Source organism: Muntiacus reevesi, chromosome 4, assembly GCF_963930625.1.
Source record: "Muntiacus reevesi chromosome 4, mMunRee1.1, whole genome shotgun sequence".
Lineage (NCBI taxonomy): Eukaryota > Metazoa > Chordata > Mammalia > Artiodactyla > Cervidae > Muntiacus > Muntiacus reevesi.
The window spans coordinates 169,608,161-169,635,022 of record NC_089252.1 but is presented as its reverse complement, the minus strand read 5'-3'; the positions used below and the strand labels follow the sequence as shown (position 1 = coordinate 169,635,022).

General features: G+C 56.4%; 4 protein-coding genes across 5 annotated transcripts in view; 2 read left to right on the top strand and 2 right to left on the bottom strand.

Moving 5' to 3' along the window:
* The window catches only part of AGAP2 (ArfGAP with GTPase domain, ankyrin repeat and PH domain 2), an 11,249-nt gene extending 4,215 nt beyond the window's left edge, over positions 1-7,034 (bottom strand). The window contains exons 1-11 of the mRNA XM_065935095.1: positions 5,879-7,034; positions 4,130-4,188; positions 3,443-3,530; positions 3,180-3,265; positions 2,885-3,032; positions 1,934-2,068; positions 1,537-1,646; positions 947-1,105; positions 716-802; positions 533-637; positions 26-122 (exon numbers count right to left, since the gene is read on the bottom strand). Of these exons, the coding sequence (XP_065791167.1) occupies positions 26-122; positions 533-637; positions 716-802; positions 947-1,105; positions 1,537-1,646; positions 1,934-2,068; positions 2,885-3,032; positions 3,180-3,265; positions 3,443-3,530; positions 4,130-4,188; positions 5,879-7,034 (2,230 nt within the window). The remainder of the gene's footprint in view (positions 1-25; positions 123-532; positions 638-715; positions 803-946; positions 1,106-1,536; positions 1,647-1,933; positions 2,069-2,884; positions 3,033-3,179; positions 3,266-3,442; positions 3,531-4,129; positions 4,189-5,878) is intronic.
* A 6,234-nt stretch (positions 7,035-13,268) lies between these two features.
* TSPAN31 (tetraspanin 31) lies at positions 13,269-16,020 on the top strand. Of its 2 annotated transcripts, XM_065934754.1 has the most exons (6): positions 13,274-13,474; positions 14,005-14,172; positions 14,431-14,511; positions 14,830-14,961; positions 15,261-15,374; positions 15,479-16,020. In XM_065934754.1, exons 1-6 carry the CDS (start codon positions 13,412-13,414, stop codon positions 15,551-15,553), a joined length of 633 nt encoding a protein of 210 aa, XP_065790826.1. In that variant the 5' UTR covers positions 13,274-13,411; the 3' UTR covers positions 15,554-16,020. The 2 variants fall into 2 exon arrangements, with proteins under 2 accessions (XP_065790827.1, XP_065790826.1); XM_065934755.1 differs by lacking the exons at positions 14,005-14,172; positions 14,431-14,511 and having other exon boundaries at positions 13,269-13,474.
* Positions 16,021-16,196: 176 nt separating this feature from the next.
* Positions 16,197-19,259, bottom strand: CDK4 (cyclin dependent kinase 4). The gene is made up of 8 exons (XM_065934753.1): positions 19,058-19,259; positions 18,439-18,675; positions 18,131-18,266; positions 17,846-18,013; positions 17,594-17,703; positions 17,283-17,333; positions 17,007-17,142; positions 16,197-16,587 (listed from the first exon to the last, which is right to left on the bottom strand). Exons 2-8 carry the CDS (start codon positions 18,654-18,656, stop codon positions 16,495-16,497), a joined length of 912 nt encoding a protein of 303 aa, XP_065790825.1. The 5' UTR covers positions 18,657-18,675; positions 19,058-19,259; the 3' UTR covers positions 16,197-16,494.
* Positions 19,260-22,145: 2,886 nt separating this feature from the next.
* On the top strand, positions 22,146-26,499 carry MARCHF9 (membrane associated ring-CH-type finger 9). The gene is made up of 4 exons (XM_065934751.1): positions 22,146-22,983; positions 24,026-24,181; positions 24,860-25,052; positions 25,306-26,499. The coding sequence occupies exons 1-4, from the start codon at positions 22,627-22,629 to the stop codon at positions 25,638-25,640; spliced, it is 1,041 nt and encodes a 346-aa protein (XP_065790823.1). The 5' UTR covers positions 22,146-22,626; the 3' UTR covers positions 25,641-26,499.
* Positions 26,500-26,862: the final 363 nt, after the last annotated feature.

Sequence of the window (26,862 nt, the reverse complement as noted above, 5' to 3'; positions counted from 1 at the left end):
AGCCCGTTGATGCTGGCTGAGGGGCCAAAAGCAGAGATGGCCCGTGGGGGCCGCTTGCCAGGGACCTTGACTGTTGTTCGTAGTAAGTCCATCTCCTTGCCATGGGTACTGTGGATGTAATCCTACGGGAGTATAGGGGGTTGAGAGTGTCGGGAATGCTGGGGTCCTCAGCGGTGCTGGGAGGGCAGAGAGGGACTGGAGAGAGGGCTCTGGGAGCTGCCTGGCTTGGGATGAGCCCAACAGACTGGGCCCAGCAGTGTCTACCCCAGAAAGCATCCCTGAATGGCAGGCCAGACAGAGGTCTTTTCTCCATCTGCTCGCACTAGACTGCAAGTCCTCGGGAGATGGATTTACATTTCCGTCTGCAGCACGGGCACATGGTCGCTGCCTAACAGATGTTTTGCTCAAGTAAAAAGAAAGAGGACCAGCACTCCCCAGAACCAGCGTTGATATCTGCTAGAGGCACAGACTGGAAGAGCTAAACGTGCACCCGAGGCCAGCCACTGGGTTCCAGCCAGCCCCCGGCACTCACATTAATGCTGGGGTGGTAGAGTAGGAAGCCATTACTGGACAGGGTCACATATTTTTTCTTCCATTCTTTGTTCAAGGAGTTGCCACTTCGCTTTAGGAGGAAGCTCTGAAGAATGGAAAGAGACATGTGGGAGAAAACCGTGACGACCAGCCCCCCCTGCCCGACCCCAGTCCTGGACCACACCTGTTTGATGGGGATGGCTCGCCCGCTTCCCGTTGTCTCTCCCCGACTATCCAAGCTCCGTTTCTCTGAGTCACTGCCCCGACGATTCTGGAACGGTTATTGGCATTAATTAGAGGATGGACATGCTTATGGAAGGACATGGAGACAGATGAAGGGCTAACAGATTTAGGGACCAGGAAAGATAGGCAGGTAACAGGGGACAGGCGGATAGCGGATTACAATGTCCAGTACCGCAAAAAGGCTGGTCCTACGCTTGGCTGCCCGGTGCAGGGACCCTGGGGTGCTCAATCCGGCCACTGCAGCTGCCTCAGCCCGGAGCTCCCGGTGACCGACATTGGGTGAGGACGGGAGAGAGGAAGAGTAGTCGCTGGTGTGGCCCCCGTTACCGGCCTGCAGGCAAACGGAGGGCTCAGAACTGCCGAGGCGCCCCCAGCTACAGGGTTACAGTTACATTGAGTGATGAGGAATTTGAGATATTCCCTCATCTCATCACCATTTATTTGTATTACCATTAATAAGAAAACTCCTCACTAGCGTTGTCACAGCGCTTTAGATTTTGCAAAGGTTGACTTCACAAGTATTATGCCATACAATTTTCCTGACAACCTTGGGATGTTTAGGTGAGTTGCTCAAGGACACTGCAAATGGTGTTTCAAACCTGGTTGATTTCCAGTCCGATGCATTTTCTACAAACTGTCGCCGCCATTTCCATCTGCCCTCACCCCCACAACTCCCTGGGGTTCTCCGTTCCTCTCCTTGGGTCGCCAGCCCCTCCTCTAATTCCCACCAGCCCTTCTTTGGACCCTGAAACCCTGACTCACCTGCCCAGCTACAGGAGTGGAAGCTGCTGAGTGGCTTGGGGAGCTGGGGAGGGACTTGCAGGCAGCCAGAAGCTGCTGCTGCTTCCGCAGGGTCACCACTTTCTGGGCCACTGGGGGAGGGGAGGGGAGAAAGGCATCAGCAGGGCAGATATTCCAAGACCACCCTTTCGTGCCCAACTTTGAGAAATGCCCAGGAGATAACAGGCTCCAACTTCCTTGTCACCGTGGCCTTCATGCCACCTGTGGCCTTGCCAGCTCCTCCTGCCCAGAAGGACCTGTGGTTATTAAGCAAACCTTCTCTGACCTCCCTGGTCCCTCCTCCCTCCCACGCAGGCTAATTTCCTGTCGCTCACAGAGGGAGGCCTGGAGGTGGGACCTTGAGAATCTCCAAGCTCACCCTCCTGGAAGACCCGATCCACATTGAGCCCATAGGTTGCACAAGTCTCATAGTAGCTGCAGCGCTTCATCTCAGCACACAGGGCCCTGGCTCGAGCATCGCCCACCACGCGGGGGGAGGAAGCGCTGATCCTGTCTGAGGGGACGAGAGAGGAGTGGTGGATGAGGGGTCCCATGCCCACTCTGCTGCTTTCCTTTCTTCTGGGCTCTAGTCCTAGTCTGGGGCCACTAGGGATACGGTATGAGACGATATCCCTCCTATGACCGGGTGCGATGGGAGCGTATAGCCTTTTCTGAATGTTGGGCCCAGCTGCATCACGAGCAGGCTGGGTGAGCTCGGTGTGCGAGTCTTCAGAGAATACTCCAGAGCTGACTGGAACGTCCTGATGAGGTCTGACGTGGCTGAGACTCCTGAGTGGCACTCCCCCTGCCCTGCGAATTCAATGAGTCCTGAGCTGAATGGGGGGACACCTGGCAGCATGTGAACCGGGATGAGGCTGAACGTCCGTGGTAACGGGTGGGCTGCTCATCTGCAGCAGGAAGCCAGGAGGCCAGCCACAGGTGGAAGCAGCCACCTGCGGGACAGGCGTCCAGAAGGAAAGACCTGCCAGCTTCGTATGGGTGGGCCCTGGAGAAGCTTTTCCTGGCTCTGCTGGGGAAGAGGGCCTGGTGGTGGCATCAGGAAACAGCAGTGTGGGAACACCCAGCAGGTGACACCTCAGAGGAAGGCGGTGGCCACTGCAGCTGCCCTTCCTGGGGGGTCCTCTTTTCTCTCCCAGACCCTGGGGAGTCTGTGTTCGGTTTTACGACTCTTACTTAGAGACCAGGCTCCTTCCGGAGGGTTACTGAAATCCCAGTGGCCCTGTCCACACGCCTTGCCAAGCTCTCGTTGCCTTGGGTGATACCCAGTCGCAACTCCCCTGAAAGCAGTGCTCCCCCAGCGCCCCCTTACCTTGGGTCCCCACCAATGCCAGGGCAAGGCCTCCTCGTCCCTCACCCCGAAGGGAGCTCAGCTGCCCATGAAGACGGCTCACGGCCTGGAAACTGTTCTCATCCTCCAGGCTGAAGACGAAAATCACAGCATCTGCCCAGCCTGAGAACTTGCGGAGGGTGAGGGAGCAAATGGATGGTCAGACAGGTCCACTCCTCTGGATGTTATTCCCAAGGAGACCTGGGAAACCAGAGGCCTCTCCTTTGGCCAGTGCTGACCCCAGCCCACCTGCCTACCCCATCATCTCATCCCTCACCTTGGCATCAGGCGCCCCGGCTTCCTCTCGGATCAACACCAGATGAGTCTGTCCATCCACCAACATTTCTTTCTTGTGCTGCTCACCTGTCCAGAAGAGTTGCGAGTGATAGGAGGTCAGAGGTCACAGGTCACCAAATCTCCCCACGCTCCTTGTATTTTAGCTGTTGTGGCTGCATCGTTGCCCCTGGTCACCGTACCCGCAGAGTCATTAACCACACTGCCCAGATCGCTGACCCCAACCCTTAGCTCCTGAGAACTCACTCTCTGTCTTCTCCAGCGCCTGGTATGAACCAGTCAGGAATCGGTGAACAAGCGATGACTTCCCACTCCGGGCGTCGCCCAGCACACCCTGAGGAAAGGTTGTAGAGCAGAGATGGAAGGAATTAAGAAGAGGCAGGATGACCGAGTCTGAACATTCCAGAGAACTCAAAGGGACTGGCAGTGTTAAGTCTTCCAAGCAGGGTTCTACAGGGCCTGGGTGACATCGGTCAGGAGGGCATTTGCGAGGATCAGGCCACGAGTGTTGTAAGAAATGGTCACAAGCTGAAGAATGTCAATTCAGTGCCTTTTTTTTTTTTTTTTTTGGTGTTCTGTTGTTTAGGAAACATATCAGATGCATGTCTGGTGAGGGACATGTCACAGCTCTAGGCACTAGTTGGAAATTTTTACCCAGTTCTAGGCAACAGAACCTGAAGGGCTGAAGGGGCGAAGTCAGAAATGAGGAGAAACCTGGAAGAAGACCATGGACCAGCAGGAAGAAGGGAAACTATAGAAGAAGTAGTTATGAGGATGTATCAAGCCCCGCTATGAAGCTAGAATCTCAGGAGAACTGGGAAGCTATTCCCCATTCTCATGGAGGGAGGGGAGGGAAGAGGTGAAGGTGAGGGCTGAGAGTGCCAGTGGCAGGGAGCTCAAGCTTCATACAGACAAGGAGACTGGGTTACCTACCAGGCGCAGTTCAGGAATGGAGCGGCTCAAAGTCCATTCCTGGCTATTGACCACCGCTTCTGCAACAGAAAAGGAGCCTTAAGAGGGATATCCCAGGCCCCGGAGGGCTCCCAACCCTCAGTTGCCCCTCCTCCTCTGTGATTGCCCTGCCTGGGCTGGAGAGCTGTGTGCAAAAGCTGACTTGAGACTGGTCCCCAATCCTCCCGTCCCAGTCTCTCTCCCCGCAGCTGTTGCTGCCGCTCAGTGGTTGCTTAGCAACAGAGCCAGCAAGACAAAAATACTTCAACGGGCATCTCCCTTAAAACACATCCCCAAACGTGAGTCCCTGCCCCAGACTGGGGGACCAACGGTCTGACAGGGACGGGGTCTTCCCTCTGGAAGGCGAGAAGGTGTCCTGCTTACCAAACTGACTGGTTCCCAGGGTAAATCCCCAGAAAAAGGGACTGGGACATAGGAGGGAGTGGGTCCGCCTCAATCTCCCTTTCATAGGACAGAACCTGAAGTGAAGATATCATTCCCCCTTTTCAAGGTCAACGGCACTGTGGCCCTGACCCCTCCCCACAGCCCAAGGAATGGAGCTTGGATTTTTCTGTACCCCCAGCTCAGACCCTTCTCACCGGCACCCTCCAGAAGAACGATGGGGAACCGGGCTCCACTCCCAGGCCGAGAGAAGCCACCGGCCTGGGGAGGGAAAGGGCGGGGGGCGGGAGAGGAAAGATGCTCCTTCCGCCCGCCGGGTCCGGCCCCCGCGCCTGACACTAGCCGGACGTTCCCGGGGCGCCGCAGCTGCGGCGGGAACTCTGGGATCCGGAGCCATCTGCTCCCACCCGCTCCAGAGCCAAACCCCGGGGGCCGCCTGCGCTCCCGGACTCGCCACCTCTCCCGGGAGTGTGAGCTGAATCGAGGCGCCCTCACCTCTCTCTTCCAGAAAATAAATAAAGACAGCCCCCTCCCCGCCCCCGCCACCGGAAAAAAAAAACAAACACAGTACTTTCTCCGTACCCCCTCCCAAGTCTCCAGGGGTAAGAATTGCCTTTGCAGCAGTTCCACCCGACTGAGTCACTCCCGGTCAGGCCCCCTAGGGATTTCAGTGCACTCGGGGGCTGGGGTGGGCGGTGGCGGGGAGTGAGGCTACCTATCCAACCCCTCACTTCACACGCAAGTGTTCAGCACGTTCCGCCCCCGCGCACTCCTGTACTGCCCAGTTCGCCTTCCCTGCATGGAAAGAACCCTGTCCCTCCCTGCTAGAGGCCTCACCAGCCTGCTCTCAGCCCAGCAAAAGACCTGTCCCGGGCGAGGACTGTCTGCAAGGTCACTCTGCGGCCACCCACCCCAAGTGCTCAGGAGAAACTGAGGCTTCCCCACCCCTTTCTCCCTCAGTAACCCTCTGGGCAAAGCAAAGCCGTTTCCATGCTCCCAGAGGCCAGCTGAAGCTGGGAGTGGAGTCTGGGGCCTCTCTGGGAGCAGTTTCCTACAACCATGCTGACCAAGGGCATTATTTATCCCAGAAAGCTCTGAGGCTTTCTGAGTCCCTCTGACATCCTCGTCTCCCGTGTCCCACAATGCCTACTCACCCCGCTTCTGGGACCTCTTATCCTTTTTGCCCCAGTTCTTGGCAGAGAAATGAACCTGGTTCATCCGTCCACCCAAGAAGCTGCTCTCCGTCAGCCCTGCACACCACTCCTCCACCCCGAGCTGAGCATTCCAGGTGCCCTCCCCTCCCTGTCCTCAGGCCCTGGGCCTACTCACTGGGAGAGGCGCGGAGCTCTGCACCCAGCAGCTCCCTAGACCCGCTGCCAGAAGACAGGCCTGGGGGTCCGGGAGGGGGCCCGGGGCCGGGAGGCCCGCCTGTGCTCTTGGTAAAGATGCCGCTGATAAACTTGAGCATCTTGCGGTCCCGAGTGGATGCTCGGCCCCCCTCCCGGCCCCGTTTCAGCCCGGGAGCCGGAGCCTCCAGGGTGACTGGAGTTGCAGGCCCGGTGGGCAGCGCGGAGGCGGCGGAGACGGCAGAGGCGGGAGCCAGGGTGGCCGGGACGGTCAGCGGAGGAGGAGAGCCGGCGGGCGGTCCCGGGTGCAAGTCGCTGTTGTCCAAGGTCTTACTCTTGCCTTTCCGAGGGGACAGCTTCCCTCGGCCTCCGGGCCCAGCCCCGACCCCCCCAGAGGTCGTGGCGGCCGCTCCCCCTCCCCCGGCGGCGCCGGCGGCGGCAGCAACTCCAGTCCCGGCGCTGCTCTTGGACCCCTTGACCCTGGGCTTGCCCTCGCTTTCGGGCCATGACAGGCGGCTACCGGCGCCCTTGCCCCCGCCGGCTTTGGCGCCACTCGTGGTCACGGTCTTGCAAGGCTTGGGCGCCGGCGGAGGAGGCGCCACCTTGAGCCTCCGGCTGCCGGTGCCGGGGTGCGGGGAGGACGAGCCGGGGACGCCGACGCCCGCCCGGCCTTCGGGTTCCGGGCCCCCCCAGCTCGGGCTGCTGAGCAGGGGGCGCCGGGAGGCGGTGGGGGCGCCCCCGGGCTTGGGGTCTGGACTCAGCCCCCCGGAGAGCGGGGGTCCGGGAGGGGCGGCCCAGAGGGAGAGGCGGCGGCCGGGAGCCGGGGAGACGGGGCGGGCCGGGCTGGCCGGAGCCGGGGACAGGGCGAGGGGCTCGGCGCCCCCGGCGCCCGCGCTGCTCGTGCTGATCCACAGCGCATCCTGCCGGTGGAAGAGCCGCTCGTGCCGCTTCTTGCCCGGCTCGTCAGCGCCTCGGGGGCTGCCGGGATCCGCGGTCTCGGTGCCTCTGGTCCCAGGGGCGCCGGCTGCGGCCGCAGACGGAGAAGGCGGCGGCGGAGGCACCGACTCGAGCTTGACCAGGGTCAGCGAGATGAGGTAGGTCGTTGTCCGGCGCTGAAGCGCGCCCGCGCCCCGGCTCATGGGGCCCCGAGACCCCCGAGCTGGGGAGGGGAGGGGACTCCCCCGGACTGCCTCAGGGGGGCCCGGCCATGGGGCCGCCCTGCTCGCTGCCCCCAGCCCCCGGACCCCGCTGAGCCCCCGGCCCGGCTCCGCTGTCGCCGCCGCCGCCGCCGCCTTCGCTTGCGCCCCCCTCCCATCACACGGGGCGCCCCCTCCCCATGCTCCCCGCCCTGCGCCCCCACCCCGTTGGAACCCCGGGACCTTGGTGCTGCTCCGAGGAGGCGCGCCGGACCCTGCACCCCGGCCTGGGTGGGGGCGCTGAGATGGGCGGGGGAGGGCGGGGAGGACTGTAGTGGGGGCAAGAGGGGAGAGGGGGGAAACGGGGCAGAAAAGAGGGACCCGGGGCTGAGGGCGAAGACCCGGCGCGGGGGAGGCGGGGGCGGGGAATGGGGACTCGAGGGACAGGGGCCGCGGACGGGGGTCGGAGAGGGGGTCTTTAGGAGGGGGGGAAGCTAATGGGGCTGGTCGTGCGGGGGATTCGCAGGGGCGCGGGGAGGATGCTGGGCATGGAGATACAGGCGCCGGCGGGGGAGGAAGGAGGGAAGCCGGAGAGGGTGGGAACCCACAGGTCTGGGGTCCGGGAGAGGAGGGGAGTGAGATCCGGGCGCAGGGTCCGGGGGGCTCGCCGGGGCTCGGCTGGGTCCGGATGCGCGCTGTGTCCGGGCGCTCCCCTCACAGTGAGGAGGAGGCGGCCCCCCGCCCCCCCACCCAATCTCCCCCCCACCTTCTCTCCACCAGCACGGCTGTCTGCGAAGGCGGCGCAAAATCCAGGACTGGATTTCCCTCCCAAATCCTGGGCTGGATTTCCTGGAACTCGGACTCGCCTACTCCAACATCGAGCCCCCTCCCCAGCGCACCTCGGTTAGGGAGCGCTACCGTTGGGTGTGGCCTTTCGGCTAGAGAGTAAAAATCGTTGTATGGGTGGGCAATCCCCGGCGAAAACGGAGCAAACTCGGGTTCACTGTCAATCGCGGGGAAGCTGACGTGGGAAAATGGGGAGCCTTGAAATCCTTTCCCAGGACCCCTTGTTTTCCCCAGGTACTTGCACGGGGTCCTCCTCCCACGAGCCAGCCCCGTCGCCCGCCCCCACCTCCCCCACGCAGTGCATGGACTGGGCCGTGACTTGAGCCTGACTGTCCCAAAGTGAACTTGGAAAGTGTTCCCCGGGGATGGGGACAAACATGGAACTTAGCAGGGTGGGTGGGAGGAGGGGCTGCCTCAAGTGGAGAGAGATCGACGGAGTGGAGGAGCCCGGCGGAAAAGTGAGTCCCAAGGCTCCAGCTTGGGGTGGAAGGAGAAAGAAGACGTCTGCAGATCGACACCACCCCCCACACCAAAATGCATCCGGTCTCCATAGCAACCGTAGCTCCAAGAGCGCCTCAGAAAGAGCGGGGATAAGCAGAGAGGAGGCTCGGTGCGCAAGGTGGGTGGGGGGACCGGCCGGGCAATGGAGGCGCCACCTTCACACCTGGTTACCCACAGGCCGAGCGTTTAGCGGCCCAGCATACAGACCCCCTCAGCTGCGGCAGAGGGTCCAGGCCTCCTCTGAGTCCCATTCAATCTCCTGAGGTTTTCGGGGGTGGGGTTTTTTCCCCGAAGGTTAAAGAGGAGATAGAATGAAAATGCTCGGTGTCCTCCAGCCCTTTAGGGACCCTGGAGTTAAGGCTGACTGTCCTCCAGCCCAGGGAGAAGGTTGAAAGGGCTAGGCCGGTGGAAGACAGACGATGAGACGGGCAGGTGTGAGGCACCAGTCGAGGGAGGCCTCCCTTTCAGCCTTGAAGTCCCCTCCCTGGGACTCGGGGAGTCTCAGCGTTCCCCTAATTTGGCGTCCCACCCTCCTGACGCAGCGGAGACTATAATAAGTGCTGCCGTGGGCGGCTCTTGGAGGCAGAAGCCGGCGGCATGCTGGGCCTGGTAGGGGATGGGGGGGGGGGGACGGTACCAGGATGCTGGGTGCCCTTTGTTTCCCCTGAAACTTGTACCCAATCTCCCTGCGATCCTCACTCAGCACCCACCAGCGCCCCCCTCCCATCTGACACCATCCCCAGAACGGAAGACCGACCCTTCAACAGCCTTTTCTGAAAGAGAGGGTGAAAATGTGTTGCTTCTGCTTAATATTCCTTCCTCAGGTCGTCTCAGTTTTCCTTTATGTTCAATGGGAGCAGAATCCTGTCTCTTAGTTAGAGTGGAGGGGAACAAATCACTTAGGAAGAGTGGTTTTCTCAGAGAGTTTAGCCTCCGCCCTTTCTCTCTCCCTCCTCTCCATAGATAAACTGTGTTCCTCTACCTGGACTAAAACTCTTTCCTCCCCCACTCTTTTTTTTCCCTTAAGCAGCTGGTGGAGCTTGCAGTTCCTCCCTAGGAGGCCTCATGGGGCCACTCCCCGCTAGGTCTCCTTTTCTGACCCCTGTAGGGAAGGTATCAGCTGTAAGTCTTGGCAAAAGGTGGGGGAGAGTTGGTGAGGGGGTGCCAGTGGAAGAAAGGCAATGAAAAAGGAATGAAACTGTTCCCTTAGGAACCTGAGCCAAACTGTTCCTTCCCCAAGCGAACCGAAAGTTCCTTTCTGCTGGCCTCTACTATCAGAGGGGTCTGGCAGGAATCATCCTTGATGGAAAGAGCAGTCTCTTGCCCACTTACCCCCCACTGCAACCCCCAGATAGGCAGCTAAGCGTGGAGAGCCTGGAAGAGACCAGGGTACAATGGAGGATATGCTTCACCCAGACACCTTTAGTGAGCAAAGTAGCTAGCTTTTATTGGCTCTCTGCGGCTTCAGAGGCAAATTAAATGACACCAGACCAGAGGTGACCTCCAGCTCCACCAGTTCCCTAGCGGTGGGGCCTTGTGGATAGAGAGAAGCTACTCCCACCAGGGCCCCACCACAGGACTGAAGGCTGGGGTGGGCAGGAGGATGTGGCGGATGGTGTTGCCATGGCAGCACTTCCTCCCTGTGTTGTCATCACTTGCTCTAATGGCACTAAGGAGGTAGAGCGGAAGGTGTGTGTGGGGGGAAGGCAGGAACAGGAGTACGGGGAGGAAAGGGGACCCAGGAGAGACCCGGGGACTTCTCTGCACTTTCAGCTGCGCAGAGCAGGCTGTGTGAGTGTTCGCGTGTGTCTGGGAGCCTGAGATGCTCTGCGTGGTGTATTTCTGGTATGTGTGTGTGTTTGTGTGTGTTCTCTCTACAGCTGGAAAACAAGAGGTCACTGATCCTTAGTGGGTCCTGGGAATGACCACATTATCCAGTTCTGGAACCTCCTGTCCCAAACTGCTTCCTGCCCCAGACTCCCCCAGCAGGGTCTACGTCTGCCATGGGTCTGTCACGGCCTGTCTTCCTCATGCTCACCCACTTCTCCATTGCCGAGGTCAGCTCAGCAGTGACCTTTATTTTGATCCCCTGGGAGGAGGAGCAGAGTTGGGGAAAGAGGAAGAATGATACCTCCTCTGTCTTTTTCCATCCTTTCCAGATGTATTCTTCCCCCAAGGCCAAGCTCCATCTTGGGAACCAGAAAGTGGCTGATTGGGAAATGATGGATGACTCGGCAAGCCCTTATATGCCCCTGCTGGTCCTCAAGACACCCAAGTTGGGAGCAAATCCTTCTCTTACCTCGTACGCTATCCAGCGAGGCTTGAATGCGGTCCCGAAGTTCGGGGTCGCTCACCCTGTCTGCCAGCTTCCTGAGGCGGTTTAGGGCCTGCCTGGCCACCTCATGTCGTCTGACTTCTGCGCGAACTGCAGCCACGGCCAGCTGCCTCTGGGCATGCATGTTGCCCAGACCCGTCTTGCTGGGCTAAGAGCAACCACTGTTCCCGAAGCCCATGACCCCACAGCCCCCACACCCCAGAAGGCCCCTCTGCTCAGCCTCAGAACACCCCTCCTGCCCGCCCTTCCGTCTGTCTGTCGACTTCACTTCCTGACTGGTGCGTTTCAAACCCACAGCCTGGGTCAGCCCTACCTCCTGCATCACCCACCCCCTCTAGCGTTGGCCCGTCAGCTCTGCCCGCCAGCCCCTGCCACAGCTCCCCAGCCCGGTGGAAGGAGAGGCCTTAATGAGCATCCGAGGGCCTCCTGTGGGAGGTGGCTAATTAAGACGGGTGTTGGTGAGGGGAGAGTGTGGCCTGCCAGGTCCCAGGTGCAATCCCAAGCTCTTGGTGACCGATAGGTTTGTGTGCATTCTCAAACCCTCACAGGAATCCACACACACTCGGCCTGGCACCTTTAATGCCCTGCATTCCAGCTTACAGCTGTACTCCCCACCTACTCTGCAATATCTGTTTATTAAGGAATAAATGCTTTGACGCGCTGTAACCCTTCCTTAGTCGGCTGCCCCACCGCAACCACCTCCTGCTTGAAAGGGCCAAGTAGGCACAGGGAGAACAAGTTATGGAAGACAGTAAGCCGTAACCAGCCAGAACCAGCAGGCTCCGTGTTCACTTTCGTAATAACTGATTTGTCTATAACACTTAATAGTTTGCAGCACACTTTCTTATATACTGACTTCATAACAGGCCCAAGGGGTAGGATTTTTATCCCTATTTGGCAGAAAAGGAAACTGAAGCTCAGAGAGGCCAGTAAGAAGTGACACAAAGATACAGATTTAGGTATTCTGATTATAATTCTGATACACTTTTCACTACACTGCCCAACTAAGACGCTTGCCCACCAGCTTCCCCTATGCCTGATACCACTGTCCTGTCCTTGCTTTAGTCCCTGAAAGAGGGTGGGTGCAGAATTGAAGGACAGAAAGAAGATGCGGTGGGGGGAGGGAGTGAAGAGGGAAACAGTGGGTAGTTTGATGGAATCATTTTGTTTCAGGACTTAAACCTTTCTGGCCCTGCCAAACGCCTCTTCTCCTGTTTATCTTACTGATATTAACTTGTGACGGACGGGGGATTTTAATATATGAATGTGTAGTTGGAGATAAGAGAATTCGAGTTGGGATTGCCCACTGGAAACTGTAAAATAGCCCAAAAGAGAACTAGCAGCATGTGCCAGGTAACCAGTCTACATGTATTCTAAGCACTCATATAGAATTTATATGAATATTATATTATTAACTCATTCAGTTTTGACAACACAAGAGGTAGGTGTATGGTTATTTATCCCCATTTTACAGATGAGGAAACAGGCAGAGGGAGCTTAAGTAACTGGCCACAGGTTACAGAGCTAGTAAGCCGCAAAGTTGGAAGCCCTGCGGTCTGACTTGCGCGGTAAGATGGTGCCACTTACGCGGTCATGGACTCCAAGTACACACGAACGTAAATCATTCTGTAGGGCTGAAGGGAGGTTTTCCATTTGTGTTCCTACGACGACTGCCTCTTTCTTTTGGTGGAAAGAGGAACTATGTCTTTTCCTATCCCCACGCAAAAGGCGGCGCGTCAAAGCATTTATTCCTTAATAAACAGATATTGATCACCACCACGCCCGCCCCTGGAGTGAAAATGTGAAGACTCCGCCTTCCCCTGATATTTATTCATATTCCAGGCCCCTCCCTTTGTCTTTTTCTTTTTTTTACCGCGCGGGATCAGGCGTGTGCTCTGAAGACTCCGGCACACGCATGTGCGTCTTGTGGTTTTGTCACATACAGGAGCGCGCCGCTCCGGGGCTGCTAATTTTCTAGCATGTTCACACTGAATTTTCATACTGAATTTTCATACTGGATTTCTAGCATGTTCACACCCCGTCAGGAGGGGATGTGTCCTAGCGGACGCACTTGCAGAGATGAGCGTGTTTGCCAGGTGGTGCCCAGCCTGCGGCCTCCGTGGCCAGGCTAAAGAGCTGAGTCTTGCTTCTCTGGGTGTTCCCGAGTGTGATGCAATAGCAGCAAACGAGAGCGTCATCATGAGGTCATCGCGGGACGAGGGGAAAGGGGCGGGAGGGCCGTCCCTCGAGGGGGGAGCCCTTTCACCTGGCCCCCGAAGCACCTTCTCTTCACCGGAGTTTCCCGAGAGTCTCCTCCCTCGGATAAGTCCTCCTGCAGCCGCCACCACAGAAAACTCCGTTTTCAATCCGGGGTTTTGAAATTCAGGCTCCGGTCCCTCTGAGACGCTCTGGAAGCCCTGCCCCCAGTTTTAAGTTTCATCCAATAAAGAACCTAAAGGCGGGGCCGGCAGGCGGGTCAGGGACGCGATGCAGATTGATTGGCGTTCAGGCCACCGACGTCCTAGATTAGCCCCGAGCTTCGCCAATCCACAGGCGGGGGTGGGACGGTGCAGGCGCAGAGGATTGGGTTTGGCTGGACTCGATTTAAAGAGACAGAAGCTGTCGGGGTCCAAGAAGACGGCCCGCGAGACCCTCCCCCCAAGTCCTTGGGACCACTTGGGTCCCCAAAGCTGGGGAGATGGTTTGCGGAGGCTTTGCCTGCTCCAAGAATGCGCTCTGCGCGCTCAACGTGGTCTACATGGTGAGGTTTTGGAGGTGGGGGGAGCCCCAGGGCGCAGAGGCCAGTGGAGAGAACGTCTACGGGACTTCGGATGGGGAGAGGGATGTACTGGGGTTCCGGGAAGATTCCCGGGAACTTCCGGCGACGAGGGGATTCCTGGAGACTTCCGTGGGAAGAGGGGAGACTTCCGGTGAGCAGAGCGTTTATCTAGGGGTGGGGGTGATGCAGTGAAGGCTCGTCGTGGGGCTCAAGGCCCAGCGCTCCCTCCTCCGAATTTAGGCTTCTCCCAAATGGAAGTGATGGATGAAGCTGTGTTCCATTTCATATTCATGCGCTCCACGCTCCCGGCCGCCTCTCAGCCCTGTTCCAGCCGCTCTGGCCTCTGATGGGAGGGGTGTCCGGGGACGGTCCTGGTCCTGGTCCTGGTGGTTCCTCCTCTCGCTCACTCACGCAAAACTCAGCTCCCCTTACTGTCCGGCACCGCTCCCACCTCGGCCTTGGGCGGTGATGCACACTGGCACTCTTGAGACACGTCCTGCTGTTTCCCGTAGCTGGTAGGCTTCTTGCTCATCGGAGTGGCTGCGTGGGCCAAGGGCCTGGGTCTGGTGTCGAGCATCCACATCATCGGAGGAGTCATTGCCGTGGGGGTCTTCCTCCTCCTCATCGCGGTTGCTGGGCTGGTGGGCGCTGTCAACCACCACCAAGTGCTGCTCTTCTTCGTATCCTGACCGGAAGGGACTGGGGCGCCAGGGCTCTTGGGAGGACTCTTAGCTAGGAAGTCAGAAAGGAGGGTAGGAGACCTCCCGTGTTTGGGGGACTATGTCTCCTTGCCCCCCCCCCCCCCCTTATACCATACTCTATGAAACAAAAGCCGGTGATTTTGTTTTCAGCTGACATAACTGTGAGATCAGATTGTTATTGTAGGTGGACCATAAAGGAATCTGGGACTTTTCTTTTTCCATAACTCTTCCTCTCAGTACATGATCATCCTTGGTTTGGTCTTCATCTTCCAGTTTGGAATCTCTTGCTCCTGTCTGGCTATTAACCTAAGCAAACAGGTAAGAAGGTGCCCTTTCAAGTACTCACTTCCCCCCACCCTCTAACCTCTTTACTCCTTACTCTCAGTCTGGCTCCAAAGATCATTCTTAGAGCCACTACTTCCAGAGCTGTTTGCTTCCTCTGGGATGTCCGGCTGACCGACCGTGAGGACCATCCAGAAGGAAGTGGATAGTTACTGTGTCTGCACCTTTGCTTTTGAAGGACGTTAACTCCCTTTGCTTAAAAAAGGAAACTGAAGCGCTGGAACTGGGATGAAAATGTAGGGGATTCTTAAGGTTAGCAGCATCAAATGATTTCCTTCTGCCTGTATCCTCCAGACAGATGTCATCAATGCTTCTTGGTGGGTCATGAGCAACAAGACCCGGGATGAACTGGAAAGAAGCTTTGATTGCTGTGGCTTGTTCAACCTTACAACCCTGGATCAACAAGATTATGCTTTCTGCACTGCAGTGAGCTGGCATGGGAGTGGGTGGGGGGGTGGCGGTGGTTTGTGTGATAGAAAAGTGGCTAAGGCCGATGCTCACATTGGCAGATTTGAGCTTGTGATTGCCTGTCTCTAGCAGCTCACTTGCACTGGGGCTGTGTGCTGGTAGTTGGGGGATGGATACAGATTCTAGAGAATTAGCCAAGTGAGAGTCCAGTCTATAGGATACTAATCAGGAACTGGAAAATAATTTCTAGGGTCATTCACCATAGCTACGATAGAGCACCGTAGCATCAAACATGCATGTGTGTGTTTTTCCCTCAGGTCTGCAAGAGCCGGAGCCCCACATGTCAGATGTGTGGAGAAAAATTTCTTAAGCATTCAGATGAGGCCCTGAAAATCCTGGGGGGTGTTGGACTCTTCTTTAGCTTCACAGAGGTAACATTCTCTAGTTCCCTTATATCCCTTATCCCTTCTCTACACCTCCAAGTCTTAGCCCCAGATTCATAGTTTGTGCGTATCTCTTTTCTCTTTGTCTACAGATCCTTGGTGTTTGGCTAGCGATGAGATTTCGGAATCAGAAGGATCCTCGAGCCAACCCCAGTGCCTTTCTATGAGACTCTGGATCCTTCTGACATCTCTTCTGCTGTCTGCTCTCCCTAAGCTTTTTTTTCCCCTTAGGGAAAACTTGGGGTCTCTAGCCCTTTTTGTTTGAGAAAAAGGAAAGGCCCTTTGCCATGTTCCCTAAAGATGACTAAGCAGTTAGGCTTTATGCCTTGATGTTTTACTGGGAGAAAGATTATAAGGAATAAAGAAAAACCCTTCTTCCTTCTTTTCTCCCTAAGTGGATATGGGAAGTTTCCAGGATTACATGAGATGGGATGGGGGTTGGAGTCATTCCTGGCTGTTTCCCCTCTTCTCCCTTCTACATGCTGGACCACCTCAACACATCTTTGCTCCAAGGGTAAATCAGGGACAGATCCAGAGAGAAAACTACCAAGAACTCTTGTAATAAGGAGGACCTGGTTGGGGAAGTTCAGTGAATATAAAAATAAAAACCATTTAAACTCTATAATCAAAGAAACCATGTAAGTGCCTTTTCTTCTCTTGTTAGTTGAGGGGCTCCACTGACTATGTAGACCCTGTGATCTAAAGATAATCTGCAAGGAAGTTCCATCTTCCAAATGGTTTTTTTCAAATCCCCAAACAGTAAAGCCAATCAGAGGAAGAAACATAAAAAAAAAAAAAAAAAAGACCATATTTCTTTGTTTGTCCTGTATAAAAAAGGATCCCAATATAAAGGTATAAAGAAGGGGAGAACAAGGGACATACCCCTTGGTGTAGGGACACAGGATAAGGATAAGCCTCAAAAGGGTGGGAGGGGAATGTCGTTAAGGCAGTAAAATATCGTCTGTAAAAAGTTGGAGGAGTCGCCGCCACAGCTTCAGAAGTGAAGGCAGAGGTTGCCTTCTCAGTGGTGGGGCTCTCCACTCAAGTGTTCAAAGGAAGGGGAATTTGGTGGTCTCTCGCCTTGGTTCTGTTCCAGCCGTTCCGTTGCTCACTCTGCGTCACCTTCTGCCTTGTGTAGATAAGGGTGCTGCAGCGCTCGGAAGGCAGAGATTCGCTTGTGTGGGTTAAAACTCAGCATCTCCTGAGAAGGGACACAGAGGTTAAAAAACATGCAAGAAACAAAAAAAAGACTCCTGCTTACCTCCAACGATACCTAGAATGGGTGATTTTCTCTATCTCTCTTGTGGACAGCCGTTCAAAACAGTAAAAAAAAACAAACCAGCCCGTTCACTGACAAGTCTCCGTAACAACAATGCACTTGGGTTCCTTTTATCCTGCTCCATTTCCCCCTACTGGTGGCTCAAGTGGTAAAATAAACTGCCTGCAATGCAGGAGACATGGGTTCAATCCCTGGGTTCGTAAGATCCCCTGGAGAAGGAAATGGCAACACACTCCAGTGGGCTACAGTCCATGGGGTTGTAAAGCGTCTGACACGACTGAGCGACAAACACGTGATCTGCCCCAGCAATCTCGCCCTGTGCCCATGCCTGGGTCTATTACCAGCAGCAGCTGCGCTCCAGATTCTTCCAGCTCAGGGACCACCGACTGCACTGGCCGGGGCCCTCTGGGGGAAAAGGCTCCTCGGGGTAGAGACACATCTCGGGGCCAGTCATCCTCTGGGGGCAGTCCGATCAGGCTGTGGGGAACAGGAGAATTCTGGTCAGGAAGGCCCTTTTCCAGCCCCCATCTCCAGGGGCAAAGCCAGCTGCTATCAAGGGCTCAGCAGAAAGAGAAGGACTCGAAATGCAAAGTTCTTCCCCCTTGCAGGTCACTTACTCAAAGATTTTGCCTAACTGGTCAGCTTCAGAGTTTCCACAGAAGAGAGGCCTAAGGTAAAAAGAGACATTCACTCCTGTAGCAGTCTTTCAAAGACAGGGTGGTAGATAACTGCTTAGTGGCTCAAAACAGGGCGTGGAGAATAAAGGGCTATGAAACTCGTAATTCCTAATTCTGAAATTCCTAATTCAGAGTTTCCGGCTATGAACAAGGTGGCCAGTAGTAAGTGGAAGAGTGGGCAGGGTATGGGTGTGGTTTATGAATAAAAGACTGGGGAAATTAAAAATGTTTGGGATACTTGGGCCCCATACTTTCGACGAAACATCTCTGCGAAGATACAGCCAACGCTCCACATGTCCACGGGTGTTGCATATGTAGACTGCAACAGAACTTCCGGAGCGCGATACCAGAGTGTAACAACCTGATAGGAGTAAGCAGTGCAGATGAGAGTCCTGCAAGTTATTGCAAAGCGCATGAAAAAAACACGTTCCTTCTCAACTGCTACGGGCAACCGCCCTTCTCCCCCAGCCAGATCCCATCCTGGCCACCATCCTTCTACTGACCACAGGGGTAAGTGCCATCTGGTAGCTGTAGATTCTGGCCAGGCCAAAGTCAGCCAGCTTGACTGTCCCACCACTTGTCACCAGAATGTTCTCTGGCTTCAGGTCTCGGTGAACAATGCAGTTGGCATGAAGGAAATCCAGGCCTCTTAGAAACTGACGCATCAGATCCTGGTTTGGAAGGGGGAAGTACAGAGAAACTGGGAACCAGGTGCCACGCCTGAAATGACAACAGAAACTACCTCGGAGGTCTGAAGCTCCCTCTCGGGGTCTGCCCCCCCTACTCACCTTTACGGTCTCCACTGGCAAGCCTGGTGGGGGTGCCTTATCCAGATACGTCCTGAGGTCTTGGTCCACATGCTCGAACACCAGGGTCACTTTGGTCTCCCGGTCAGTCCGGGCTGTTGCACAGACATCCATGAGCCTGGCCAGAACAAGTGGTCACTCGCCGAGCAGTGGTCTCGGACCGACCGACAGGGCCTCCCCTATCTCCTCGGGGTTCCCATGCCTCTTCGGCCACCACTCCACATCTACAGGTTAGATGTGGAGTGTTTTTCCTTTCACGACCCACTCCCACCCTTTCATCTGCTTCTCACCTGACAACATTGGGATGCTCAAAAGCCTCCAGACGCCGCAGCAAGGCCACCTCCCGCACGGTGCTGATGGGCAGGCCCCCTCCAGCACCTCCTCCGTTGGGGACTCTTACACTCTTGAGGGCCACAAAGTGGCCACTGTGGGGGTCACGGGCCTTGTACACCGTCCCATAGGCACCGACACCAATTTCAGCCACTGGCTCATATCGGGAGGTAGCCATTCTGAGACCAGAGGAGAGCCTACAAGCACAGAGGCTCAATGAGCCTGCAGCAACAAAGCGAGCCCCACGAAAGACATCGCACAGACAACACCAGCAGCATCCCCGCACTTCCCTGAGGGCAGCCCCCAAACCCTCCAGCCACGAGAGGCCCTATCACTTTTTCAAAATTGCATTTCCCTTTGGGACCACCGAGCCCCACACAAGGGAAATCCCATACGACACACCCCCTACATCAAAGACCCGACACCCAGTTCCCGAAATTACACCTCCCATCGGCCACAAAGGAACATTATCACATCCTGCCCCACTTCCCGCCCTCGAACAATCCTTCTGTAACCAGCCCGCGGAGGACGCAGTGGGGGGCGAGAATGGTCCCCACTCCTGAAAAGGGCCACGCTCACCTCGCCCCGTGTCAGGAGCTGCGGGGTCGGCCCGTTATCCGGACCCCGGAGCCGGTTCCCGCGGCGCCATACACTCGAGGTCCGTCCTGGGCAGCTGGACGCTACGGGCCCGACCATAGACACAGGCCGCAGGCTAGAGCGGCCCCCTTTACCCCCACCCGCACCATGTGACCAGCTGCCAAAGAGGCGCGCGGAAACCGGAGGGGCGGGGCGAACGCCGGACGTTCGGGCCACGTGACCAGGCCGCGCATGCGCAGAGGGGCAGCCGGGAAGCGGCTTTGAACGCGGGAGGGGCGAGGAGGGGAAAGAGGCGGAGGAGAGATGATACCACGTGGCCTGTTGCTATCACACGTGACCGCTTGACATTGCTTGGAGGAGCAGAGGTGTGGTTACGCTGAAGGGCACGTGACTGGCTGCCTTAACTCCGGCTGGGGCGGTGGGGCGGAGGGGCGGGAGAAGAGAGAGGGTGGAGGCCAATGCGGTGCCATGGCAACCGTGGCCACCCAGGCTTCCCAACTCCGGGCTGCAGGCCGAGCCTGAGTCTCACTACCCGTCTCTCACCCTCTTTAAGCGGGGAGGTGGGTCGAGGGACGGGAGGTGGTGCTGTCGTCTCTCTGCTCCATCGCCAGCGGAAAACGTGTTCTCATTTGTGTCTTTGTTTCATTCATTCATTCAGCAAATGTTTACTGAGTCCTTGCTTCCTGTGTGTATGTGGGGTTTCTTTTAATTTTCTTAGTCCCATATTTTATATGTGGTCATGTAAAATAGGGAGTAGACAGTGCCCAGTTCAGTTCAGTTACTCAGTCGTGTCTGACTCTTTGCGACCCCATGGACTACAGCACGCCAGGTTTCCCTGTCCATCACCAACTCCCGGAGCTTACTCAAACTCATGTCCATCGAGTCAGTGATGCCATCCATACCATCTCGTCCTCTGTTGTCCCCTTCTCCTCCCGCCTTCAATCTTTCCCAGCATCAGGGTCTTTTCTAGTGAGTCAGTTCTTTGCATCAGGTGACCAAAGTATTGGAGTTTCAGTTTCAGCATCAGTCCTTCCAGTGAATATTCAGGACTGATTTCCTTTAAGATAGACTGGTTGAATCTCGTTGCAGTCCAAGGGGCTGCCCATCTGGGGACGAAACTAGTATTAAAAGACTGATGGAAGGCAGGTTAGTACAATAATCCAACAGGACGTGTGGCAAGGTAATGTCGTCCCCTCTTCCCAACTTCCACCTTTTCCTGGGAGTGTTAAAGCAGAGACCAGATACCTTCTGGCAGAGAAGTTATTGATGAGCTGGAAAGAGGAATACTTGACCTTTAAGGTTCTTTTCTGCAGTGAGATGGTATGACATGTGTGTATTATATTATATACATCACATAGAGAGAGACATAGGGGTGAGCATGAGCAAGGAAGTTATCACCACACTGCATGAAAATGAGTGTTCCCTTCTGCAAACCTTGTGAACCCTTATATGGGGTCGTTGCATTTCTCTTGTTTCCCCTGTGGCCAGCTTTCATAGACCTTACCCTAAGAGACTTTTCCCAAACAACCTCTGCTCACAGACATCTAGGTAGACAACAGGCAAGTTTCAAGTTTCACTGACTTCCCTTGTCTTCCTGATTCCAACTTCTTTGTCTCCCAACCCTTTGAGAGAATGGGAATAAGGAAAAGAAGGGATCAGTTTCTCATTTATGATAAACTGTCTAAAATCTGAAACCATTCTTTTACTCTATTTGCTCTCCTTGTGCCCTAACTTCTGTTCTCCTTAATCATCTGGCTGAGGATATGAGTTCAAGCTTGAGATTCATATATACCATGCTCCAGGGCGAAATGGAAGACATGTCAGTACAGATTTCCCCTTTTTGCATTCTGATAGTTGTAGTCCTGGGCCTTTGCTGGCAAAGGCAACTGGAATTCTGGTAAGAAAAATCCCAAGGTGCTAACTGATTACGGGGCTTGTGAGGTGAATGTTTCATTGACTATTTTGCTAGGATTGGTGGGTTTGTAAACCTCTGGAAGGCTAAGTGTCTCTGAGTGTGTTAAACTTCCATCCTACACCAGCAAGGTCCCACTTTAGCCTCACCCTCCACATAAGCTCAGTTTTTAAAATATAAGTCATCCTCCATCTTGGCTTGGGTTCCAGACCCTTTTTCTGATTCATTCATCCATCCATCCAAAATACTTGAATGCTCTGTAAGAACATTACTCTCCTTCATCACTTTCTATTGAGGATCCTTAGTTTGGCAGTCTGTCCCTGATTACATACCCTCCCTTTTCCTGTTAATTACTTTTTTTACTAATTACTTTTTTCCCCAGTGTGTTTGACCCAATGAACTTCCCTGGAATTCCTTTCCCCACAGCATTGATAAGGAGAGGAGAGGGAGGATGTAACTGTAAGGTAGAAATAAGGGATGAGAGGGTACAACTGGCTCTCAGGGTCAAGATCCCCCCTCCCATACAACAAAGAGCTAGGCATGTGTGTGCGTGCGCGGGTGTGTATGTGTGTGTTAGGTGTGGTTCACTTCAGTGCAGTGGTGGTGGGTCAGGAGAATACCAGGAAAGACACTCCCCCCTTTAACACTCCGCTCCTTTGCTCACTCACCTCCCTCACACATTACAATTACACACTCTGTTTTTCATACAATCCAGTTCCACCCCTGACACATTCATCTCTTTTCCACGGCCCCACACTGTGCACACTTTTCAGTCTTTTGTGTAGAAGTGTTTATTGCTTGAGCCCATGTCTTGCTCACTCACCTCGGACCCTCGCTTAGCTTTCTTTTTTTTTGTAGCTTGCTTTCTTTGCACACTCCCATTTTACACAAGCCTCTCCCTCCCTGGAGCACCTGCACCTGTGACCACACACCTTCCATCCTCACCCCCCCCCATTCACACACCTATTCTCTACCCGCGTGCACACCCCCCTGCCTTGGCCACGCCCCTCCCTCCGCCCTCCCCCGGGTTCGCACACTCGCCCCCGCCTCTGGGGACACCTGCTCGCGCGGGGCAGGGCGGGGATGCGCAGCCGCGGCCACTTCTCCTCCTCTCCCCCTCCCCGCCCCGCCCCTCCCTCCATCCCTCACCGGCTCCCCGGCTCCCGCCCCGCCCGCCCGCCGCTCCGGGGGGGTCTCCGCCGCCGCCGCCGCCGGAAGGAGCCGCCATTTGCCACCGCCGAGCGCACGGGCCGAGCCGGAGCCGGAGCCGGAGCGGGACTGGGGCCAGGAAGACGGCGATGGGGGGCGGCCCCGGCGCAGGAGGACCGGGGCTCGTAACCCCGGGGGCCCGGCCCGCTCCGGACCCGGACCCGCGGGGCGCGGCACCCTGAGCCCCCTCCCACCCCGCCCCCTGCCCGGCCATGGCTGCCCGCCCCGCCGCCCCCGGGCCGCCAGCCCTCCCGGCCCCGCAAAGCCCGGAGTCCCGGCGGCGGCAGCAGTGAACGGCTCCCGCAGGCCCGTAGACCCCGGCCGGGCTTGGCTCCCCAGCGCGCGCCCCCTTCCCGGCCTTGTCCTCTCCCTTCCCCCCGCCGCCCGAGAGCCCCCTTGCCCGCCGCCCCCCGCCCCCGGCGCCCGGACGATGCTCAAGTCTCGGCTCCGCATGTTCCTCAACGAGCTGAAGCTGCTGGTGCTGACGGGCGGGGGGCGGCCCCCGGCCGAGCCGCAGCCCCGGGGGGGCGGGGGAGGCGGCTGCGGCTGGGCGCCCTTCGCCGGCTGCTCGGCGCGGGACGGCGGCGACGACGAGGAGGAGTACTACGGGTCCGAGCCGAGAGCCAGGGGCCTGGCCGGCGACAAGCAGCCGCGGGCCGGACCCCCGCCGCCGCCCGCGCCGCCGCCGCCGCCCCCGGGCGCCCTGGACGCCCTGTCGCTCAGCAGCAGCCTGGACAGCGGGCTCCGAACCCCTCAGTGCCGAATCTGCTTCCAGGGCCCCGAGCAGGTCAGGCCTGGGCGCCCGGCGGGCGGGCGGGCGGGGGCGCGCACCCGGGGCGCCCGGGGGCGGGGCGGGGCCTGGGGAGGCGGCGCGGGACCCGGGGGCCCGGGGTGGAAGTGGAGTGGGGTCGGGGGCTGGGCTGGAGACTCCGGGAGCGCAGGTTCGGGGTGGCGGCGGATCAGGGGTCTCCAGGAAGGGGTGGGGCTTTCTCCTGGGAGGGCCCCACATCCTTCTCGGCTCCACCGAGGCAGCCTCTCTCCCCCACTTCTCTCACCCCGGGGTCTCTGCAGGCTGAGGGCTGGGCGGCGGGTAGGCAGGAGAGCGCTTCTGTTCCCACCCTGAAAGGAGACGCCCAGCCGGTGCCGTCGCCTCCCTCACTAGTTCTCTCCGTGGGGCACTTTTCTTCACTTCCCATTCCACAACTTTCCTTCTCATTCCAAAGAACATTCTTTGTTTAAATGTTATGGACAAAGTTGTCCCGGGATGGCACCCAGGGGGTGTCTCTTCCTGTCTTGAGCAATTACTTCGATTAAAGGGGAACAGCCTCCACGCCCACCCTTAGGATATCTCCCTTTCTGATTCTTGGAAACTGAGGACTGTAGCCTATCCCAGTCTGCACCGCATCGGTGGCACACTTTGCAGTGATGGGATGGGTTAGGAAGGCGCGGCTCAGAAGCTCGCACTTCTGTTTCTCCAGATCCTAAGGGGTGGCCTTCCGGTTGGGAAGCCTTAAGGAGCACCCTCCTCAAACTCTAGGGACGGAGAAGACCCAGTATTTACCAGCCAACTCCCCCTCCACGTCCCTTCTCTTTTCTCTTCTATTGGGTCCGGGAAGTTTACCTTGAACTCTGCATTTTTTCTTTTGGGCTTATATCCTTAGCGTCTTTCTTCGTTTTGGCTGAAAGGCCTGATTTTTTTTTTAAGGTAGGAGACACCTGGAGAAGAGGTTTCCCTCTCCTGGAGTGGGGTGGCGATAGCTGACCCCACTCCTGGAGTGGGGAGCTCGGGTGGCGATAGCTGACAGGGCCTCTCCTCACTCTTCCTCCAGGGGGAGCTCCTGAGCCCCTGCCGCTGCGACGGCTCCGTGCGCTGCACGCACCAGCCCTGCCTCATCCGCTGGATCAGCGAGAGGGGCTCCTGGAGCTGTGAGCTCTGCTACTTCAAGTACCAGGTCCTGGCAATCAGCACCAAGAATCCCTTGCAGGTGAGGTATAAGGGGAGCACCCTGAGGCTGGGGCAAGGGCCCTTCAGCAGTTAGAATCAGGGACCCTCCAGGCAGCTCATTTCATCCATTTCCTCTTGTTTCAAAGTCACCCTCTCCTCCGTTATCATCATCTCCTGTCTATAAATATCTCCCTTCCTTCATATACTCACAAAGACATTTATTGGGCGCCACCTGTGTGCCAGGCCCTGGGACAGCGAAAGAGGAAAAGGCAGTCGCGCTGCCGTTGCTGCTGGAAGCAGACATGTAGAGTTGTCTGTGTGTCGAGTTCTTGGTGTGTACTAACGCTTTTAATCCTAGTAATTACGTACCATTAGTATCTACATTTTAAGTCAGTGAGGACATTGAGGCACAAGTAAATTTTAAAACTTGCCCGAAGTTACTCAGCCAGAAAGTGAGTAAGGATTTGGAATTCAGATCCTAGATGATCTGATTTCCGAGCAGTTGTCTGTCATGCCTTTCTAAAATAAGACAGGAAATGGTCTCAAACAATATGAGAAGTGCCACATTCTAGACTTGATCAAGGCACAGAGAAGACAGATTATTAGTCCCACCTGAAGGGTTTCAGGAAGGCTCCTGGTGCATCCTCCTATTCAGGGCAACCCTAACCTGGCTTTCCATCTCTTTCTGTGACTTTTTGGAGCCTTTTCTCCCGTACAGTGGCAGGCCATCTCCCTGACGGTCATCGAGAAGGTCCAGATTGCAGCCATAGTTCTGGGCTCACTCTTCCTCGTCGCCAGCATCTCCTGGCTCATCTGGTCCTCACTTAGCCCTTCAGCCAAGTGGCAACGGCAAGATCTGCTCTTTCAGATCTGCTATGGCATGTACGGCTTCATGGATGTCGTCTGCATAGGTGAGGGCACCTCTCTCCCCTGCTCAGCATTTTCCTCCAGCTGACACACTTCACTTTCCCTGCCCATTCCTTCAGTCTCATGGCCGTGTTTTCTAGCACTGAGAACCTTCAGGGGAATCCTGGTGTCCCTCCCTTACCTGCTTCTCCGGGCCCTTTGCAACCCTATCTCCTCCCCCTGGAGAAATGTTGGCTTAAGTGCCTCTGGTCTAGGTCTGGGCAGCATTGACTCTGGACTTCTCATCCTCTTGCTCAGGCCTCATCGTCCATGAAGGCTCCTCCGTCTACCGTATCTTCAAGCGCTGGCAGGCAGTAAACCAGCAGTGGAAGGTCCTGAATTATGACAAGACCAAGGACATAGGAGGAGATGCAGGGGGAGGGACGGCAGGGAAGCCGGGCCCCAGGACCTCACGGACGGGCCCCCCTACTGGGGCCACCAGCCGCCCCCCGGCTGCCCAGCGCATGCGGACGCTCTTGCCTCAACGCTGTGGCTACACAATCCTGCATCTCCTTGGACAGCTGCGGCCACCAGATGCCCGTTCCAGTTCCAGTTCTGGCCGTGAGGTTGTCATGAGGGTCACCACAGTCTGAACTGAACTTCAGGAGTGGGGATGTTGAGTCAATGCATCGGCCAGAGATGCGCTGTCGTGGCTGCTGGAGGTACCAGCTGGACAAGGTGTTCGGGGCACACCGCCTCCATCAGCGAGGGTCTCCGTGGACAGCTTCACGCTGGAGAACACTGTCTGGCCTCTACTGCCCACTGGGTAGAGACACCTGGATACATTCCAGTCCCCACTGACAGCCCCTCACACTCATCCTGGGGCAGCCAGTGGGCAGGTGGGGAGAGCATCATTTCTTCCGTAGAGAACCGTCCTTACCTCAGCTCCTAGGGCCTCCAGCCCCCCAGCTCCACTATGGTGACTTGGTGAAGGGGGACCAATGCCAGAAGAAAGGGGCTGTAGACCCCCCCATTCCCCACCCCATGGCCACAGGGCAGCTGGCAATAAGACTATAGTAAACACTGACCTCCCGTTCCTGCATGAGGGCGGGGGTACTTCCCTGTGCTCCACCCCCCATTGCATGGGGGGAAGAGCATAAAGAATCATTTATATGCACATGGAGACTCCTTTCTCATCGGGGGTTTTCTAGAGGGTTGGGAGGTGTGGGGAAGTTTCTCTGCAGCGGTTGCAAATCCCTAATGCAGCAGTGGTTTCTGATTTGAAGGTGTAACTCCCACTTGGTGGTGAATAATTCTCGTTGGCTGCTGGCTGGCAGTGATCAGAAGCATCTCAGGGGTGGACCTGACACCTGGGTGTTGTGTGATTTAGAAAAAAAAACTCCACCGTGGTTTTCCTGTCTACCTCATAGGGCTGAATTGAGGATAAATGAGGGACAGGTTGAATGCCATTGTAGGGAAAATTAGTGATGGCATAAAAAGATTTCTAGACTAGTTGATGGTGCATTTATTTCAAATAATAGCTGATTTACAAATTCCAAAATGTTTTTCAACTGGAGTTAGAGTCTTGGAAATTTGTCTTAAGTATCATAATAGATATGGAAAATTTGAGGGGAAATAGACATTGCAAATGTGAAGGATGGTGGTTATTTGCAAGAATGAGAGCTCTTCCAGCCCCTTAAACATTGGGGGCTGGGGCAGTCCTTGTTCAGGGAATCTTGCAGGTTCTATCAATCCCTACTAGGTAATGTGCTCGCCAGAAGAAGTGGTGTGAAGTGAGTTTGGACTCGTTGGGAGTGAGACAGACAGACTGTCCCAGGGTTGTGAGTCTCCAGCCCCAGTTTAAGCTCCCTTGTT